At 33.9% G+C, this 14587-nt stretch overlaps 2 protein-coding genes across 2 annotated transcripts in view; both read left to right on the top strand.

The window, feature by feature from the left end:
• The window catches only part of mst1 (macrophage stimulating 1), a 31151-nt gene extending 30371 nt beyond the window's left edge, over positions 1-780 (top strand). The window contains exon 18 of the mRNA XM_056460570.1: positions 407-780. Within this exon, the coding sequence (XP_056316545.1) occupies positions 407-568 (162 nt within the window). The 3' untranslated portion in view covers positions 569-780. The remainder of the gene's footprint in view (positions 1-406) is intronic.
• A 2401-nt stretch (positions 781-3181) lies between these two features.
• si:ch211-161c3.6 (high mobility group AT-hook 2b) lies at positions 3182-13974 on the top strand. The gene is made up of 6 exons (XM_056459188.1): positions 3182-3272; positions 7026-7166; positions 9158-9241; positions 9344-9391; positions 10296-10328; positions 13485-13974. The coding sequence occupies exons 2-6, from the start codon at positions 7080-7082 to the stop codon at positions 13566-13568; spliced, it is 336 nt and encodes a 111-aa protein (XP_056315163.1). The 5' UTR covers positions 3182-3272; positions 7026-7079; the 3' UTR covers positions 13569-13974.
• The last annotated feature ends 613 nt before the right edge of the window (positions 13975-14587 follow it).

Genomic DNA, 14587 nt, shown 5'->3' with positions numbered 1-14587 from the left:
TATTCTCGTTTTGTGCATCAATTTAAGTCACATTTTTAATTGAAACATAGCTAATAATTATTGGATTCCAGCTTTCTTCAAATTATCTCCTTTTGTGTTCAACTAAAAAAAAACTCAGGCATTTTTTTTTTTTTTGACAAATGAAGACAGAATGAGTAAATGATTTCAGATTAGGGTGAACTATCCCTTTAAGGATTTTTGCATAATTAATTTTAGTAAAGCTGAGAATCACAGATCTAGACATTGCTTAGCTTGCAACAAGTGAAGCATTTCAGCTTCAAACGTTTCCTCTGTATGCATATGTGCGGCTGCATGAGTTTGAAGTTGTGCTTGTGCAGTAAACGTGAATGTGGATTGTGAAATGTTTAAGTGCAGGTGTGCAGAATAACGCTCTTCTCTTTGGCAGAGGGATTACGGCGGCCCGCTGGCCTGTCAGAACAGTGACTGCTGGGTCCTAGAGGGAGTCATTATTCCTATGCGCCGCTGTGGACACGCAGGACAGCCCAACATCTTTATCCGCGTCTCGGTTTATGTGGACTGGATAAAGAAAGTCATGGAGATGACCTAACTAACAGAGAAATTCATTCATAAAGCAGACAGAATGTAATATACTTAAAATTTAATATACCTTTTTTATGAATATGCAAGCATTTTGTATCATTTAGCAGATTAATTGACATAATATTCAAGTTTGCAGTTGTGAAACATATAAATATACGTGTGCACATATATTTACACTAAAACTAACACCGTAGGTCTGAGTTTTATTGAGTTTTGTAATATTTCTAATGTTAATAAAGTGTTAAAATGGCGTTTTTTACTTGTGAAAGGTTTATTTAATATATTTTCCACAAATACTTCCTCATAAAAAATACTATAGTAAATACTAGTGTTTTTTAATCATACTACAGTTAAATGTATTAAACTGTACACTCACCGGCCACTTTATTAGGTACACCTGTCCAACTGCTTGTTGGCGCAAATTTCTAATCAGCCAATCACAACTCAATGCATTTAGTCATGTAGACATGGTCAAGACGATATGCTGCAGTTCAAACCGAGCATCAGAATGAGGAAGAAAGAGGATTTAAGTGACTTTGAACGGGGCATAGTTGTTGGTGCCAGACGGGCTGGTCTAAGTATTTCAGAAACTGCTGATCTACTTGGATTTTCACGCACAACCATCTCTAGGGTTTACAGAGAATGGTCCGAAAAAGAGAAAATGGCCAGTGTGCGGCAGTTCTGTGGGCGAAATGTGCCTTGTTGATGCCAGAGGTCAGAGGAGAATGGCCAGACTAGTTTGAGTGATAGAAAGGCAACAGCAACTTAAATAACCACTTGTTACAACCGAAGTCTGCAAAAGCATCTCTGAACACATAACACGTCCAACCTTAAGGCGGATGGGCTACAGCAGCAGAAGACCACACCAGGGGCCACTCCTGTAAGCTGAGAACAGGAAACTGGGGCTACAATTCGAAACTACAACTCTGAAAACTGGACAAACACAGTTTAAATTTCCTAGAACTCCAATGTTAAGCTGCTTTGACCAAAATCTCTGAGGAATATTTCCAGTACCTTGTTAAATCTATGCCACAGAGGATTAAGGCAGTTTTGAAGGCAAAAGGGGCTCAAACCCGATACACTGAAAAATATTATTCAAAGATGATTCCTTGGATTTACTAAATTTTTTTACGTTAAGTGGTTGTAAACAATTTATTTGGGCTGAATTTAAACAAACAAATTAAGTTGAACATTGCTCAATTTAATTTGTTTGTTTAAATTCAACACAAATAAATTGTTTGCAACAGTTTTGCATGCAACACTTTTTTCAGTGTACTTGTAAGGAGTACCTAATAAAGTGGCCGGTGAGTATATATTATTAATATATATTATATAATATTGTAATTTTAACACTCAGTCACTGAATGCAACAGCAAACTAGAGTGAACTGCAGTGAACTGATAAACTGTAAATACTGTTGTATATTTCAGTTTTACTACTGTAAACTGTGTTTTATTGTAGTAATATACTCTAGTTGTGGATATCAGTAGGCTTTTGAATAATATATATTGGTATTTGTTGCATTAACAATGTTATAGAATCACAGCTGACTAATTCAAGTACTTTAGTATAGTTCAAAAACACTACAGCATTTACTATGAATTACTATAGTATATTTTCATGATACTCTTCTATTCACACGCTATCTTTTACTATAACCGAACAAAACTACTTCATAGTAAAACCATGGTACTTTTTGGTACTTTCATCACTGCTTTCTCATTCTGTTGAAAATGACTAACTTTGTTTTCTTGAAATACTTCTTTATGAGGTGAAAAAATCCCAGATTACTCATCGCTTTCATCTTGTTTTATTAATATGAAAGTGTCAGTTCATGGGAACGAACAGATAGACTATTCTAGTAAACACTGGGCTGTTCGTTGTATGGGTGTGTGACAGGTAACAGATTACTAGATTAGGCTACATATTGCAGCTTCTTCCAAAGGTGAGCATTCGCGTTAGAACAGCCGTCAGAATAGCCGTCCACGCTGCGCAAAAACGCGACGCATAGGAGAAGCGTCAGCATCTCGTCGATCAGATCAGCAACACCCAGAGTTCCTATAGATTTATATTGGCAATGCAATTATTCTAGTTTGCTTCGGAATAAAAGTTCCCTTTTTGTAATTGAGAACGTTGAGACTTTTGCTTACTGGGGGGAAACGTTTTGTTTGGGGTTATTGATTGCAAAAAAGAGCCTTTGCATTAAAAGAAATTGTATCTTCTTATTTTATCAACAACATTTTATTATACAGAAATGTACATTTGCAAATCAAAAACCTTTTTAAAATATTTTGCTTACTGAAATGCAGTATTGCTTTGAAACTATTTCTAATTCTTTTACCAAAAAGGCCTTAAAAACAACTGAAATTATATCATCTTTGTCTTTTTTATTTATTTATTTGTCATCCTTTTCATTTTATTCTTTATACACTAGGCTACTGTGATTGTATATTATGCGTTATTCATGATAATAAAAACAAATCTCGTCTATCAATTATTATTCAGCGTATTACAGACGACAGGGTTATTAAAAGTAAAGTAAACTGACATAAAGAGCCTAATCTAACGTTAGAGGCGTGAGATTCAAATCTGAAGATGATTGACGCGAGAGCGTGCTTAAGGCGGAGCCAATCATATTTTGTTGATGTTCACACTCGCTCTCATCACACGCGACTCCGCGCTTCAGATCAACACTGGACAACGTAAACAAGGTAAAGGTAACATATTTCACCGCTTTACATCCACACTCATGACAGTTTTATATTTTAAATCGGTTTATATTCTATTCAACATGATGTTAACTGAAGTACTGAGGGAAAAACGTCAAGTTTTAATGTCAGAGGGGGGAAAAGATGTTGGCACGCAGTCTAAAACAGAGATGGGTATCCTTTTCGGTTTTTAGTTTTAAAGAAAGTAAGAAAATCCTTTTTATATAGCCTACTTGTGCAGATATTAGCGTAATTTATCATATTGATTGATTAAAAATGTAAAAATCTATAGTACACTTGTCTAAATTGTCATTGACACAGTGCCATATTCAAATGAACACCTTCTTCTGGTCCACAACACATGGGAAACCTCTTTGTTATTTAACTTCTGTTATCATTATTGCGGTAAAGTTGGTTTTATATTCACACATTCGGACTTTCTCCTTAATAATAATAATAATAATAATTTAATATTAGCAGCAAATGACTATCAAAGTACATTATTGTCCATTCATAGTCACATAAATCGTTCTAATATTGTTTTAAAGTCACACTTGTGATTTCAGACCGAATATTCAAAGTACCATGGTAAACAATATAGGGAGCACGTCACAAGATGTAACTGAACCAATGTGCGAAAATAAAACCAACTTTACCTCAATTCTGTTATTGTGTTTATGTCTGCCATTTTCTCTCTTTTTTGTGGCCTCTGAGGTTGTTGTTGTATTGTCTTTAATAATATTTTGTTTCTCCCTGTTTAAATGTTGCTAGGGCTGTGTTTACATCCTCAGGACACCGCAAAGCGTGCTCATTACATGCTGTAGTTCACGACCGCCAGCTACATTTTCTGTAGGTCTGAAAGTATGTGAGGAATGTGGGCTGTTGAAATTGCCCACCATATGGAAAAGGAACTTAAAGACCACTGAAAACACACTAAATAGCTGGCGAGCCGCTTCCCTCCATCCCAGACCTCCAGAGTTTATTTTAGGATTCGTTTAGTTTAGGATTTGGTTAGAGTATTTTATTTTATTTATTTGTACTTTATTTTATTTTATAAAGTTTTTTAATTAGATTGAATTTTTTAATGTATTTATTTGATTTATTTTTGTTTTGTTAGAATTGGCGGTTCATTCTACTGTGGAGTGTTTTCTTTTCTTTTCTTTTGATTTTATTTTATTTCAAATGCAGCACGGTGGCTCAGTGGTTAGCACTGTCACCTCACAGCAAGAAGGTCGCTGGTTTAAGTCCAGGCTGGGTCAGTTGGCATTTCTGTGTGGAGTTTGTATGTTTTCCCTGGCGTGGGTTTCCTCCGTGTGCTCCGATTTCCCTCACAGTCCAAAGACATGCGCTATAGGTGAATTGAATAAATTAAATTGGCCAAAGTGTATGTGTGTGAATGAGTGTATATGGGTGTTTCCCAGTGATGGGTCGCAGCTAGAAGGGCATCTGCTGTGTAAAACATATGCTGGATAAATTGGCGGATCATTCCGCTGTGGTGACCCCAGATTTATAAAGAGACTAAGCTTAAAAGAAAATGAACGAATAAATATTAGTTTTGTTGTAATTGGCGGTTCATTCCACTGTGGTAACCCGTAATAGAGCAGGGAATAAACCGAAGGAAAGTGAGATTGAGTAGTTTTGTTGAGAAGTTTAGAGATCATTTTACTTTGGGACATCATGTTCTGAAATGTTTGCATCTTGGTAGTTAAGTAGTTGCATACTTCCAAAATATATTGATTTTATTTTATTTTTGTTAATTCTGTTGAAATTGGTGGTTTATTCCACTGTGGTAACCCCCTGATAAAGCAGAGAATAATCCGAAGGAAAGTGAGATGAAGTAGTTTTGTTGTGAAATTTAGACATCATTATATTTTGTCATGTATTGTTCAGAAATTTTAGCTTCTTGGTTACAAAATTGTACTACAGCACTACCACACTGTAAACAACTCAACTTAAAATTTTAAGGCAATAAACTTCAGGACAAACAGCAAAAGTCAAAGGCACTTGAAAAATGCAGAAAAAAATTTAAAGCTTTTATTAACATGGCTATTCTTTAAAACTGGACCTACGCGCTTTGGCAAACACTTCATCAGGACATTTTTGAGTTGACTCAACTTTCAACACAATTCCTTCACTTGACTCGATTTAAGTAAACTCAAAAATGTCCTGAAGTTTGTTGCCTTAATTTTAAGTTGAATCAACATTTTTTACAGTGCATAAATATTTAATTTTGTTTTATTTTAATTTATTTTTAATTTTTTTAATTTATGTTATTCTTTTCTTATTTTTGAATTTGCTTATTTTATTTTAGGACAGTGTATTCTGTTTTATTATTATCATTTTTGTTTTATTTTATTTATTTTTTTATTCTATTATATTTTATTTATTTATTTTTATTTTTTCATTATTTTATTTTTCATTATTTATTTATTTATTTAATTTTTTCATTATTTATTTTATTTTATTTAGATATCATAATTATTTTGACTTTGACATAGTAGTGAAATTAATACAGCATAATTATTTTTACATGGTACGTTCCAAAAACACCACAGTACTACTACAATGACAAATATTAAAACACACAACAAGCATCATACTTTTTTGGTAAGTGTTCCCTTAATGATGGTAACACTATGCTACAATTAGTACTTGTTTGGCTGCACAGAAAGTACCTTATTCTTACCATAAAGTATGCATGGAAAAACCAGTTTGTTTATAATCTACCATAAAGGATTTTTTAAAGCACCTTGCATTTACAGTTAAATACCATGACATCTGAATGCGCTGATTAAACAGTACAATATTGCCACATGGGTGTTATTTCTGAAAGTTTAATATTTATTTCTGTAAGTTCATTAGGTCTGCTTATGAGGAGCCATAGTGACGGTTAGTGGTTATGCATGAGAGGAACATGGAAAGTTGTGTTTAATGTGAATAGATGCCATTGAACAGACTCCTAGAAAATCCCTCTCTGCCAGCAGGGGTTAAATAAGCCGTCATTGATGAAGTTCATGTGTATGTGTGCACTATATAGACATTATATATGAATTATGCACTGAAACTGACCTTAATCTTGGATTTATGGGCTCATCATGATAGGCAATGAGAAAATTCGAGACTTCTGTGTCATCTAATTATGTTAAAACTACTGTATGACTAATATATGTGTCATTGTATGACATAGATATGATATAGATAGGCGAAGATCAGAGGAGGATTATAGAAATGGATAGAAATGAAGTCAGAATTATTAGCCTCACAGCAAGAAGGTTGCTGGATCAAGTCCCAGCTGGGTCAGTTGGCATTTCTGTGTGGAGTTTGCATCTTCTCCCCGTGTTCGCGTGGGTTTCCTCCGGGTGCTCCGGTTTCCCCCACAAGTCCAAAGATATGTGGTATAGGTGAATTGGGTAAGCTAAATTGTCCGTAGTGTATGTGTGTAAATGAGAGTGTATGGATGTTTCCCAGTGATGGGTTGCGGCTGAAAGGGCATCCGCTGCCTAATACATATGCTGGATAAGTTGGCGGTTCATTCCGCGACCCCAGATTAATACAGAGGCTAAGCCGAAAACAAAATGAATGAATGAATGAATGAATACTACAAGAACATATAATTTCTGTTTCAAATATGTCACATTTAATTCAGTGCATGTGATCCTTGCCATTTCCACTCATTTTATTAGTATGTAAAGCCTTTTCAGCATCTTTCAAGCTGTGCAATGATGCTTTTTTTTTCTTCTCCCTCTGTGTGTGAAGTGAGTTTCCGGCTCTGTGTGTGTGTGTGTTGATGAATGTGTGAGGAGCTCTGGGATGGACATGGAGGAGTCTGGAGCAAGTCAGATGGAGGAGACAGCAGCTCCCAAACGCAGCAGAGGACGACCACGCAAAGCACCACAGGTCAGACCAGATCAAGTATAAATATATACAGTTAAAGTCAAATTTATTAGCCCTCCTGATTTTTTTCTAATATTTCCCAAATGATGTTTAACAGAGCAAGAATTTTTACAGTATTTCCTATAATATAATATTTTTCTTCTGGAGAAAGTCTTATTTGCTTTATTTTGGCTAGAATAAAAACTGTTTTAAATTTTAAGCCATTTTAAGGTCAAAATTATTAGACCTCTTAAACAATATATATTTTTTCAATAGTCTACAGAACAAACCATCGTTATACAATAACTTGCCTAATTACCCTAACCTGCCTAGTTAACCTAATTAACCTAGTTAAGCCTTTAAATGTCACTTTGAGCTGTATAGAAGTGTCTTGAAAAATATCTAGTCAAATATTATTTACTGTCATCATGACAAAGATAAAATAAATCAGTTATTAGAGATGAGTTATTAAAACTATTATGTTTAGAAATGTGTTGAAAAAATCTCTCCGTTAAACAGAAATTGAGGAAAAAAATAAACAGGGGGGCTAATGTAAATTATGTACAATCATATATTCAAAATAAATCACTAATGAAATATCACTTCTAGAGAGATAAGTGTATTTCTATTATTATTATAACAAATTTTAAAATCTTTATAATTTTAATAATAATTTATATACAAAAATTGAAAGAAAAGAAAATAGATTCATATATATATATATATATATATATATATATATATATATATATATATATATATATATTATTATTATTATTATTTATATATATCATTATATATATATATATATATCATTATATATATATATCATTATTATTATTTATATATATCATTATATATATATATATATCATTATATATATATATATATATATATATATATATATATCATTATTATTATTTATATATATATATATCATTATATATATATATCATTATTATTATTTATATATATATCATTATATATATATATATCATTATATATATATATATATCATTATTATTTTTTTTTTTTGTTTAGTCCCTTTTATTAATCACGGGTCACCACAGCGGAATAAACCGCTAACTTATCTAGCATATTGTATTAATTGAAACAAATATACACTGAAAAAAAATGATTCAAAGATGATTGGATTTCCTAAATTTGCTAAATTTTTGCTAAAATTTGTAAACAATTTATTTGGGCTGAATTTACACAAACAAATTAAGTTGAACATTACAAAATTTAATTTGTTTGTTTAAATTCAACACATAAATTGTTTCCAACAATTTTGCAGAAATATTTTTTCAGTGTAATCATAATTATAATGATAATAAAACTCATTGTTAGAAAATAACAGAAACATGTGAAATGGATATTTAATATTTTAATAATAATAATTAGCATTATGTTTTAAAAAATCTTAAATCGATTAAGCTATTATTATTACTACTAATATTATATAATATTGCATTATATAAGCATTTCAGAATAACTTCTTCACAACAACTAATTATAACAACTATTTTTTAAAAGAGTGTAGCACAGTGGTTCAGTAGTTAGCACTGTTGCCTCAGTTGGCAACAGTTGGGTCAGTTGGCATTTCTGAGTTTGCATGTTCTCCCTGTGTTTCCTCTGGGTGCTCTAGTTTCCCCCACTGTCGAAGGACATGTGCTACAAGTGAATTGAATAAACTAAATTAGCCGTATGTGTGTGTGTGTGTGAATGTGAGAGTGTATGGGTGTTTCCCAGTGCTGGGTTGCAGCTGGAAGGGCATCCGCTGCGTAAAACATATGCTGGAATAGTAGGTGATTCATTCCGTTGTGGTGACCCCTAAAAAACATATGCTGGAATAGTAGGTGGTTCATTCCGCTGCGGTGACCCCTAAAAAAAATTATAATAATTATATTTCAACTCTAATTATATAATAATAATAATTATAATAATTACACTCACATTTTTGCAAAATGCTTAGGAAATAACCTGAGTAAAAGCAAGTTAATTGAATCCCTCAGGAGCCTGTTGACCCGTCTGCTCCCCGGAGGCCGAGAGGACGACCGAGAGGCAGTAAAAACAAAGGCCAGCGCCTCACCACCAGGGTAATCAAAAATAAAGCTGTAATGCACTAAAACCTGAACACAATGATGCTTGTTCAGACATCTAACATGCTCTCTCCTTGTTTTACTGTTTTCGGGATGTAGGAAGAGCCACCTAAAGAAAGAAGACCTCGAGGAAGACCAAGAAAATGGGTAAACAAGTAGTGTACTGTATCTTTAAATAAGAAGTTCAACTCAAATATAGCCTGCTAAATAGTAAAAATGTATGTAAATGCATCGAGCTAAACATGTATGCTCTCAGAATATCTTAAATCTAGCTTTTATTAATAGTCTGGATCAGTTTTGGGTGTCATTAGTTACAAAATAATTCAGTTTTATGCTGAAAGAAGTAAATTAAGGGATTACTTATAATTTAAGGTTCTTAAATTATAAGTATAATTAGATTCTTATAATATATTTGCCTTAAATACTGTACATAAATATAGCAGGTTTATATAAATCCATTCAGAGAAGCAGAGGAATATGCCGTATATTAAATAATGAAGAACATTCATATTATTTATCATAATTCTATATTCTTAAGAAAAAAATGGAAATTATTCATTCATTTTCCTTCAGCTTAATCCCTTATTTATTAGGGGTCACCACAGCGGAATGAACAGTCAACTACCATTTATGTTGATCCTGAAACATCTTTTTTGTTGGAAAACATAATCCATACCTATTCCTTATCCATAAACCCAACCGTAACTGTAAATTATTCCCAAAATCAGAGGGGAATAGTTGGATAACAATCAAGTAGAAGTGCAGAAACCTAACCGTAAGCCTAAACTTAACATAAACAGTAAACGTATCCCTTAATTCTGATCGGCTGATTGGAATGTTGGTTCAGGATCAACATACTGTAGATGTTGATCAAGAACATGTCCTACTTAGTGAAATCATATTCTTGGTCTTATTATTAAGTACTGTTGTGTATTGTGTGTGTTGTTGTGTTGATTAGACTGAAATCAGGATGCTATTGGACCAACTTTTTTGTCAAACAATAATATAACTATAATTGCCTTCTTTGTCTCTCTCTCTCTCCGTTTAATAGCCTCAGAAGACTGTTCAACAGGAGGAACAGAAGGTAAAAATCACTTTAATAAATCTAGAGAAACTACCTTTTATACACAGTTTACTTCCTTTTATTTACAATTGATCTACTTCAGACCCGAATTATGTTTCAGAAAGTTTCAGAAAAATGTCAAAGGATGTTTTGACAATTCTTGAGGCTCCTATAAAAGAGACCAAATAATAATAATAAAAATTCAACACACTTTAAGTATATATATATATATTGCAACACATGCTTATTCTGAAAACGTAGCCCTATATACATTTCTGGAGATTGCGAATTATGTAGCCAGAAGTACGTATAGCTGCATTTTCTCTTTAAAACGAATGCTACGGGGCTGTATGAGGCCGTTCCTGTTCATGCTTACCTGCTGACCACTTACCTCCGTATGGACGGCTTTCCCGCTTTTACCAGTTTGACCAGTAGCTCGACATGTACGTCAGCAGTCTTACTGCCATTTGATTGGATGATAATCGTCTACTCTCATAAACTGCAGGCTTTTAATTAGATGAAATGCTCAGGAACCACAAAAAAACATGGGCTGACATGTGATATCTATTGTAATTGACACAGGGTCCGAACTCCGAAGGGGTTATAATTGTTATTAGATTTCATATTTTGTGACTCACAAGTGTTTTCTGTTTATTTATGGTTGTGAATTGCATTATGGGATGTTGATCTCTTGATGTAGAAAATTCAACTCTACAGTTTAGCAAAGTGACTTTTATTGACATTTTATTAGTTTGAAATGATATAATGTCTGTAAAACAGCAGAAAATGTACTGGCAGCTTACTACAAGGGTTTTGTATATCCAACACCAACCCGGACAATATATCCCTTTTAACCATTAGTAAAAGCAGCGGCGGATTTAGGCATGGGCAATATGGGCGATAACCCAGGGCGGCATCTTGCTGGGGGTGGCACGGGGAGACAAAAAAATGTCCCAGTAAAATTTTTTGAGATAAGATTTACTTTATGCAAGTGTATAGAGCGGTTATCCCAGAATAAAGACATTACGGGCCATTCACATTTGGTGTCTTTTGCACACGCAAGTTTGTTATACTTTATGTGCAACTGAAACAACGCTGGTGACAACAAATTGACGCATGTGTGCAGAAAGCTATTCCCGCGGATCTCACGTGCTGTCCCCTGATCCGGGTTGTTTACTGTACATGCATGCCGATATGCGTCGACATACAAGTCAACAAAACTAAAGTGTGATGATGATGATGATATTTTGACTAAGCATACACTGTTAAAAAAATCCGTAATTTTAACAAAATCTTCAAATAACGTCTGTTAAATTACAGAAATATACTGTAAAATAATGGATATTAAATTACAGCGGCTACGTTCACACCGGTGGTCAAACGAACGTGCACTGCGGCTGTCATAAATCACAAATGATCAGTGTTTTCAATCACAAGTGACTTATTTTAGATTTCAAATGCCGAAACACAGATTAGTAGTAGCAGAACAGTCATTTACAGTTCTTAAAATACACCATGGTTGTCTGTGAAAATGGCAATAATCATATAAGCATGATCTGTAAACGTGCTTAATTCATACAGTATCACGTGCGCATAATTAGACATTTTGTGCTGTCCGTATTTGTACTTTTGCGCATGAGGGTCAGTTTAGGACCATGATCTGTTCACACTGCAAATCTGATATTGGCCACATTTATAAGAGCAGTGTGAACAGCCATGCCAGCCTGATCTCACGAGAAAACGTAAGGATTTTACGTTTTGTCAGTTCAGTTGTACGAAATTGTACGATTTTAAAAAGGAGGCGTGGCACCTAACCCCACCCCTAAACCCAACCGTCATTGGGGGATGAGCAAATCATACTAAATTGTACGAATTAGATCGTACGCATTCGTAAGAATTAGCCACTAAATGAAAAAGTTACGAATTGCCGTGAGATTGTGTTGGCCATGCAAAAAAATCAGATCTGAGAAAAAATCTGATTTGAACACTACGCCAGGCAGTGTGAACGTAGCCAGAAATTTCCTTAAATTAAATTTCTGGTAAATTTCTGTAATTTAATATCCGATATTATACAGATTTTTTTACAGTGTAGCTATGAAGCAGAAAGGAGGTAGGGAGGTAATGAGTCAGGGAGGTAACTAAGACATCATAATATTAATTCTCGGCCATGAGTCGGGTCTAAGACAACAGACAATTCTATCAAACATATATTTTTTGTATTCTATAGCGGTGTTTCCCAACCCTGTTCCTGGAGGCACTCCAACAGTACATGTTTTGTAGGTCTCCCTTTATCTGACCAATTAACTTCAGGTTTTGGAGAGATGATTTAGGTGTGTTTGATTAGGGAGAGGTTGAAAATGTGTACTGTTGGTGTGTCTTGAGGAACAGGGTTGGGAAACACTGTTCTATAGAACTGTCATAATTAATATTCATGCAAAAGTCTTAGAATATTGCTCCAGTTGGGTCTTTGCTTTGTTTTTCAGTTACATTTAGGATTGATTTCTGTTATATTTTAGAATAATACTTCATTCATTTTCTTTTCGGCTTAGTCCCTTTATTAATATTAATATTTAAATATTTTAAATATATATAAAATCAACCACATAGTGTCTTTATTTCTTGGGTAATGGGGAAAGGGGGATGTTTGGGGTGGTTTGGGGTGCCATTTTAACTAGAACCGCCACTGAAAAAAAGTCACTTCTTTCAACTTTTAAAGGTTAAAAGTTATTGAAAGAAAGATTAAGCTCCCATAATGCAATTCAAAAGCAGAAATAAGCAGGGAAAAATTAGAAACATGAATCACAAAATACAGACAGCTGCTAATTTATGGATTTGTTTTTTCAGAGTACTCAGTAATTAAGCTCGATTAGTCGAGACGAATATTCTCATTATCAATGATAATTCTTAGCAGTTAGCAACCCGTTATGATCAAAATGAATAGCAGTGCATGAGAATAGTCTCAATCCGTTGAGACACTAACTGATAAACATGTCAGTCAGTCATTTTCATAGTCAGAAATTCACTCCAGTAACTCCCCGTTACTCAATTCTCTCGTTAGGTGAATGACTCAGTGTGTTGAGGGGAAACCATGAAGTGCAGCTCCCTACTTTTCTTGGTTTCCTGTTAAAACGTCACGATTCTCCAATTTCTCATGTGTTTTATTTGCTCTGCACACAGGCTGAGGATGAATGGGCGGAGTCAGGGGAGGAGCCACCCACTCAGGCACCGCCCACTGCAGAAAGATTTCAAGACAGCGAGTAAAACTACCTCAGCCATGACTCCCATACTACACTCACTGTAAAAAAGGGTTTTCCTACTTAGAGGTTTTTGTCTTGATTTATAGTTTTTTAGATATTTGGAGTAGAAACAAGGATCATTTTATAGAATAAGCAAAATTAAGTCTTTTTTTTTCAGAAATAATAAGTCCAAATGAATTGAGATTTTCATTACAATGAGTTTAAAAAGATTATTTTGTAAAAAAAAAAGTGAAAATGTCACATTTAGGGCTCACAGGTAAATTATTATTATTATTATTTTAATTTTGAAAATCTATGTAGTACAATAATCAATTTTTACGATGAAAAAGCAATATACAATGTCATTTTAAAGGGATAGTTCACCCAAAAATAACATTTACTCACCTTCAAGTGGTGAGTTTTGTTTTTCTGTGAACACACACATATATATATATATATATATATATATATATATATATATATATATATATATATATATATATATATATATATATATATATATATATATATATATATGATGGAAGGGGCAGCATGGTGGCACAGTGGGTTGCACAACTGCCTCACAGCAAGAAGGTTGCTGGTTTGAGCCTCGGCTGGGTCAGTAGTTGGCATTTCTGTGGAGTTTGCATGTTCTCCCCGTGTTGGTGTAGGTTTCCTCCGGGTGCTCTGGTTTCCCCAACAAGTCCAAAGACATGCGCTATAGGTGAATTGGGAAAGCTAAATTGTCTATTGTGTATGTGTGTTAATGAGTGTGTATGGATGTTTCCCAGTGATGGGTTGCAGCTGGAAGTGCGTCTGCTGTGTAAAATATATGCTGGATAAATTGGCGGTTCATTCTTCTGTGGCGACCCTAGAATAATAAAGGGACTAAGCCAAAAAGAAAATAAATGAATGAGTAAATGATAGAAAATGGCCACTGATATTAAGGAAGGGAAAATACTATGGAAATCAACGGCTACTGGTTATCAAAATTCTCCAAAATGCCATCTTTTGTGTGTAACAAATGAAAGAAACTGAATCGAA

This window comes from Danio aesculapii, chromosome 6 (genome assembly GCF_903798145.1).
Source record: "Danio aesculapii chromosome 6, fDanAes4.1, whole genome shotgun sequence".
NCBI classification, from domain to species: Eukaryota; Metazoa; Chordata; class Actinopteri; order Cypriniformes; family Danionidae; genus Danio; species Danio aesculapii.
This window is presented reverse-complemented; position numbering and strand designations above follow the sequence as displayed.

What these genes read in the sequence shown, in the direction of transcription:
- si:ch211-161c3.6 (XM_056459188.1), top strand. Translation starts at nt 7,080, where the DNA reads ATGGACATGGAGGAGTCTGGAGCAAGTCAGATGGAGGAGACAGCAGCT. An exon ending in GACCACGCAAAGCACCACAG is followed by an intron (nt 7,167 to 9,157) that starts GTCAGACCAGAT and finishes TGAATCCCTCAG; the next exon opens with GAGCCTGTTGACCCGTCTGC. An exon ending in GAGGAAGACCAAGAAAATGG is followed by an intron (nt 9,392 to 10,295) that starts GTAAACAAGTAG and finishes TCCGTTTAATAG; the next exon opens with CCTCAGAAGACTGTTCAACA.